This window comes from Alligator sinensis, unplaced genomic scaffold (genome assembly GCF_000455745.1).
Source record: "Alligator sinensis unplaced genomic scaffold, ASM45574v1 scaffold38_1, whole genome shotgun sequence".
Taxonomy (NCBI): domain Eukaryota; kingdom Metazoa; phylum Chordata; order Crocodylia; family Alligatoridae; genus Alligator; species Alligator sinensis.
In genome coordinates, this window is record NW_005842179.1 from 750,696 (window position 1) to 757,588 (window position 6,893).

At 42.2% G+C, this 6,893-nt stretch overlaps 1 protein-coding gene across 3 annotated transcripts in view; it reads left to right on the plus strand.

The window, feature by feature from the left end:
* Positions 1–5,385, plus strand: part of LOC102371746 (amine sulfotransferase-like) — a 23,155-nt gene extending 17,770 nt beyond the window's left edge. The window contains exons 1-4 of one of the 3 annotated variants that reach the window (XR_003094651.1): positions 376–972; positions 1,644–1,812; positions 3,460–3,640; positions 4,919–5,369. Coding sequence is in view for 1 of the 3 variants with exons in the window: in XM_006026152.2 (XP_006026214.1) it covers positions 878–972; positions 3,460–3,640; positions 4,919–5,040 (398 nt within the window). In the remaining 2 variants the exon portion in view is untranslated. Of the gene's footprint in view, positions 1–375; positions 1,813–3,459; positions 3,641–4,918 lie in introns of those variants that run through there. The other 2 variants (XM_006026152.2, XR_003094650.1) reach the window with 2 other exon arrangements.
* The last annotated feature ends 1,508 nt before the right edge of the window (positions 5,386–6,893 follow it).

Genomic DNA, 6,893 nt, shown 5'->3' on the forward strand with positions numbered 1-6,893 from the left:
GCACCATACCTACAGGCTGGGGGACTCCCCTCTTGTCAGCACGGAGGTGGAAAAGGATCTTGGAGTCATTATTGACTCCAAGATGAACGTGGCTCGGCAGTGTGGGGGAGGCGGCTAGGAAGGCCAACTGTACCTTGTCGTGCATCCACAGGTGCATTTCAAGCAGGACCAAGGAGGTGATCCTCCCCCTCTATGCGGCACTGGTCAGGCCGCAGCTGGAGTACTGCGTCCAGTTCTGGGACCGCACTTTAAGAGGGATGTGGACAGCATCGAGAGGGTCCAGAGGAGGGCCACTCGCATGATCAAGGGACAGCAGGGAAGGTCCTATGAGGAAAAGTTACGGGACCTGAACCTGTTCAGCCTCCAGAAGAGAAGGCTGAGGGGGGATCTTGTGGCCTGCTATAAACTAGTCAGGGGGGATCAACAGGCACTGGGGAAGTCCCTGTTCCCCCGGGTGGGAATCAAAGTGCATCAAAGTCACAGCCCCTTAATTTATTTTTGAGAATGGGATGAGATATGGTATCGAAGGCCTTCCTAGAATCTACTCCACCTCTACTCCTGCATCTAATCATTTTGTGACCTGGTCACAGCATAGTTAACAGCAAGTTAACAGCATATTCTATGTTTGGTAATTTCTGTATTCAGTTTTCTTTAAATATTTGCCCCAGACTTGGATATGACATTGTGATTTTTCTGGGAAAGAGGTTTTTTTATATTTGTAATACATGAGTGATTATTCTGGCTGAATGTCTTTTTAGGCAATCAGTTCACAGCTTTCATGCCATATGTTATAATTGAACACAAGTGACAAATTAATTGTATAAACTATTTGGATGATGTGTTGACTTCTATTTTGATTGGTTTGTGTCTCCAACAGTTACAGCAAGCTCTTGGTTTGACCATGTTAGAGGCTGGTACATGCACAAGGATGAGTTCAACATTCTCTTCCTATCCTATGAAGAAATGATTAAGGTGGAATCTATTAATTTTTTACATTTCACATACAGTGTCATGAACAAGAACAAGCAGATGAAATGTAGGCACACCCTAGAATTATACTTATGGAAGTGCTGGCATTGGTGAGAAGGAACCTGTTTTTTTACATTACACAGAGCTTGTGAAAATGATGAAATACATGAATTAAATAAAGTTGGAGAAAGCTTTCATCATAAAACTGATAGATTGCTTTTAGGTTTCATTACCAAACCTTTCCAAGATGTTTGGCTGGTTTGAGTTGACTCATCCCTACGCTTTGGAATTCTCAGCTGCAAATTTGAAAACTCCAAGCAAAACTGTAAATAAAGGCCTCTAAATTAAGACCAGTCAGTTTGGCCAAATTTTATTAGTTTCACTGAGAAACTCACCTGAAAGGCTTCTTGCTGTTATCTCTTCCCAACCCACTTGATTTTTCATACATTAATAAATTTACCATCTATTCTCCATTAGCAATTTGGGTACAAATGACTGCCATATGCAGGTTTTAGCTCTGTAACCATTATGTTCTGTGCATTACTACAAACATACTGGCATTATGGGTGCATCCAGATGAGTACGGTCATGTGGCATGACCACAGATGAGCGCAGCATGCTGCCCAAGCGTGCGCTGCTCCATTTTTTTTTCTGTGGGTTTTTTTGATATCCAGGAGTCAAAAAAAAACCATGGGAAAAAAAATACAGAGCAGAGCACACTCGGGCATCACGCACTGCTGAAAAGCAGAGCCAGGCTGCCTGGAGCCATGCTACAGCTGCTGGCGAAGCTCTCCCCAGCAGGATCACCAAAGCTGCAGCCCTAGGAGGGCCCCAGGACCCCAGGTAAGGTGGCTGGGACCTCCCCTACCACTCCCGGGGTAACTTACCATGCACAAAAGTGTGTGTGGCACGGGTGTTCCCCAGGAACAAGTAGAAGCAGTGCAAGGTGCACCACCGCTACTCGTGCCCAGAGAACCAAACGTCCACGTACGTCTGGAAGTGCCCTATGGCATGTTGTATAGTTCCCATCTTTGACTCATTCCTGCATGTGTGGGTCACAATAACATCTTGTTCCTGGTGCTGATTTCTAGTGGTCTCAATGTTTGGGGGTGTATGGTTTTCCTTGCCTGTTCTCTCTCCTGGGTTTGGAATGTAAGCAGGCTTTTATTATGCTCTTGGCTGACTAATGGACATTTATCTTTTCTGAGATCTGGGCATCTCAACTGTATTTTGGGGGTCTAATCATTACAATTATATTATAATTCCAATGGTTTCTTCTCAACTTCCTTATCAGAAATATCAGTTAAAACTCGGCCTCAAAGGTACTTGCTTTTGCTTGCTGTAAAATCCATTTAACATTAGTTTGTAGACATTTCTAGCAAATATTTAGCTGATTCTATAGACAAGTGTACAGGTGGAAACAAGCTCTGGTCATGATAGATGCCAACTGCCTTATCGTTGCATTAGGTGGCATGTCAGGACAATCACTCATTACCTACTACAGTGGAGGCCAACTTTTCTGGCAGGTGTGCTGCAAATTAGCTCCACATCCTCCCTGATTGCCACTCTGATTCCCTTCCCCTACCCCACCTGCTGCTCTGCTTTCTGCCCTGTGCTTCTTGCTCCATCTGCAGCTCTGCTTTCTGCCTCCTGCTTTATTGCTGCTGTGCTGCCTTCTCCCACCCCACTCTGTTGCCTGCCACATATAGGGGCAAATAGGAGTCTCAGATGAGCCTACTATGGTACAAATTCAGTCCATTCTCCTGCAAACATTTTGTTTGTTCTTAACTTTCAGTATTTGTACTGTTCCATCTATTTTAGTGGGACTAAGCCAAGATTGTAAACCAGCCAAGTACTAGCACCCTCCTCTGCCCCTACAGCTCATTCAAGAGATGGGCCATTCCTGGAAAATATAATTACTAAAAAATACATTCCCAAACCTAAGTAGAATTGTAAAGATTATTGAATATTATAACATTTTAAAAATAGCATTTTGGCTTCATGATGAGGTTGTCACTTCCATGCTCTGAACTATCATGAACTAACCGCCAAGGCACCAGACTGAGAATCTGACAGCTTGTTGTTGGTTTGTTGTTTTGGTTTTTAATTTGTTTTTTTTTTACTACCACTACTCTTCTATATTACTGGGCTTCCCTTCCCTGCACTATATTTCCCTTCTCTGTGCTTGTGGTTATCCCTCCCTCCTTGTCTGCCTTGTCCATTTCATATTGCAAGCTCTTCAAGGGAGGGACTGACTTCTACTATGTGTATATACAGTACCTAACACAATGAGGCTGTAATCTCAGTTAAAACCCTTGGGTGCTTCTGATAAACAAATTATAGGCCACACACAGAATTCCACTGACCTCAGTGTTGGTTATTTGTCAATTCAGAGATGAAAGGTGACCCCATAGTTTTCTATGCTTGTACTGTGCTTCCCGCACTCTATTTCAAACAATAATAATTTTAGTCAAATGAAACTTTCTACAGGATCTTAGAACTGCTGTGTTGAAGATCTGCAACTTGGTAGGGAAGCAGCTGAGTGATCAGGAGGTAGACATTGTTGTGGATTGGGCTACATTCAAGAACATGAAAGCTGATCTCCGGGCAAATTATGAGTCCCTTCCTGAAGTTTTCCTGAAGAAAGGCCAAGGGCATTTTCTTCGCAAAGGTAAGGCAGAAGCAGCGAAACCTTCATACCAGGACACTGGATGGTTAAAATATCTTCCCAACTACTAGAAAATCAAGGCTTTCTCTCTTAAATAATGTATTGTAATATTTTACTAGTTAGATATCGGTGACTTTTGATCTCCACCATGCTGTTTACCAATATGAATGACCAGGAAATCCCTGTGAAGTATATATTACTGAGATACTGAGGAGCAGGGAAGTATGATAACCAAATTAACTGCTCAGGAATGATTTTCATAGGTGTCAAATTCCTCAGTTCCCAGTGACTTCCCGTGGTGCTGCTGGTGGTCAGCTTTGAGTCCTATGCCATAAATCCACCCAAGCCTTATGTCTCATTGGACTAGCATGGGTAAGATGCACCAGTGTCTGTAGACAACTGAATATAAAGGAATATTTCATCTGGTTCCCCAGCCTAGATACCCATTTTATAGCTGGGTCAACTACAGATAATTTTAGGTAAAAATCAGGAACGAGGCTCAAGCCCACATCTCTTTAGCTGCAGCAACATGCCTTAAGTGCTGTGCCACTATTCCCTTCCCCGGTCTCACCCAAGCCTAGTAAAACACTTTAACTGAAATGCTGTTCTTTTTCCACAGCTGGTGGTATTAAAATGGTTGTATGTGACTCATGGACATTGTGCAATTAGTGGATGAGTTGTAAAATGTATTAGGCAGGTTAAATCAAGTATTTTCTCCTGCCAGTTATTGATTCAAGTACTGATGAAGTAAGGTGAGAACTAAAATATTCTTTAACATACATGCTTCTGGCTTGCTTTTGACTTATGGGTATGATTCTCACTTTGGATGTAACAACTCCTGAGTTCAAATTTCTTCCTCCTTTCTTCCCCTTCTGTCATGCAGCAAGTATAGTTGAACAGCCATAGTAATATACATCATGTACATTAATTGTCAGTTTCTACTGGGTTTATAAAGCAACATTTATATCAGCAATAAGATCTACATTGTTACGCTAATAAAATATCTTATTCCAGTCTTTGTTGAGCAAATGTTTCACATTTAATTCATCCACACAACAAGTTCTAACCGGTATATTATATAAGCCACATGACAGTCTTCAGTGCCCAGCTTAGTATCAACTTTGGAAACTGAAATAAAAGGGTGTGAGGATAACATTTTTTTTTTCACTGACAGCTTTTCCAGTGTCTCACATGCATTATTATTATTATTTCTTTCAGATATACTTAGATGTAAAGCAGGCATCAGTCTATCTAACCCATTTTCTCTGTTTCCTTCATTAGGTACCACTGGAGACTGGAAAAATATAATGACTGTAGCACAGAGTGAAAGGTTTGACAAGATCTTTCAGGAGAAAATGAAAGATTTGCCCTACAAGTTCATCTGGGACATTAATGAAATATAGCACAGCATAAAGGGTGGAATATACTGTAGTGAATTTTACATACTCGAACACACACATTTTAAAATTATAATTTTATGTCTGATATGCAAGCTAAAGACCTAAGTCTTTACCACAGAAATCTACATAGCTTTCTGAGGTTTCTAATAAAACCAAGTTTGTTTCCACAGCTTCTGGCTTCAATGGTCATATATGGCCTGATCCACTGACCTGAAGGCCTACATCAAAAGGAACGATACGATGCAGTTAGATCTTTTTTCTTTTGATTTTCAGGTCTATAATGCCAGTTATGAAAAGGGAACTGTCTTTCTGCTCTGCTTATCAAAAATTGTAAATCATACAAATGTAGAACTAAAAGGGAACTCAAGAGGTCATCCAATCCATCTGTCCAAGTTAGGATCCACTATAAATAGATCTTCTGACAGATGTTTCTTTAGCCTGTTCTTAAAAAGCCTCCCTCAGTAAGTGCCTCATTTTCAACAGGACCCTTAACTGCAGTTGCTATGTTTGCTTGCATCCAATTGCACATATGTGTGCCAACATTTCGTTGGCACATATTATACACTTAAAGGATTAAACATTTGATTCCCACCTAAAGATTTATAGGGCATGCCTATACAATCTTTCTCTGAGCCCTGAATATGCCACAGATGAGATAAGCCTCTCTTCCTCATTCCTGCTCAGAAGTACCTAAGCCTGGCTATTGAGTAACGAAGATGGATAGGGAACAGTCCCAAGCAATTGGAAAATGATCCGAGTGCATTAGGGCTGTGCGAGTCTTCGGATCCTGCTTCAGATCTGGACCTGCTTCGGAAGCTCCGGCGTCTGAATTGGCACTTCCGGGTCAAAGCAGGATACCAGCAATGGTGTTCAGAGTGGGTCAGGGGCATCTGAAGCACTTTGGACCCACTTTGGATGCTTTGGAGCCACTTCGGCCAGTTTGATGCCACTAGAAGGGGGCGGGGGGGGCGGTGAGGGGGAAGACTGACGTCTGTAGGTAGCCAGTGAGAAGGATTTCTCCCTGGCTACCTTTCCAATGGTCTGTGGGGTGGGACTAAAAAAAGTATAAAAGCCCCTGTTTCCAGCCCTTCTGTGCCTTTTGCAGCTCATTCCCTGTCAGCAGTGGTGTGAGAGAGGAATGCTGTGACTGACACCTGCCTGCTGCTTTTTTGTGTTATAAAGGAGTGGTTAGGATTTAGCTTAATTTAGCTCAGTTTAGCTTAGCTATTCAATTTAATTATTAGTAGTATTACAATTCAATGTATTTCTTTGAATTATTTTTTTGGGAACTTGCTTTGGAAACTTTGCAAAGACAGTTGTGTTTTCCCAGCCAGTGTTATCTATCACTGTGCAGGGAGGCACAGATCGCTTATACTCACGCACGCATGCATGCACGCACATACACAGAGACCCAGAACATAGAACAAAAATCACGGTGGAAGAAGACAGACAGATATTTACAGAAGAGCAAGACACAGATAATATATCAAGACACAGGAACACATGCAAATAATTTCATTCACACCACAAGATAGACAATATTGTAAGAGCCAGAAAGAAGACACAAGAATAGACACAAAAATAATTTCATTCACAGCACCAGATAGACACAGATATTCACAGGAGAACAAGACAGACAGATATACAAAAGGATTCACACACCCACAGACCTTTTGCAGCACAGGACAGATCAATATGAAGCACCCTGGAAAGGCAGGTCGTCTGGCAGGGGAGGGAGAGGGGGTAAGGAGAAAGCTAGAGCTGCAAGCCCCTCCCCACCCCTTCCCAAACACAGATGCATTCTATTCCCGAGCAGCCATGACATCAGTGCTGCCAGTGGAAGCCAGGAGGTCGGA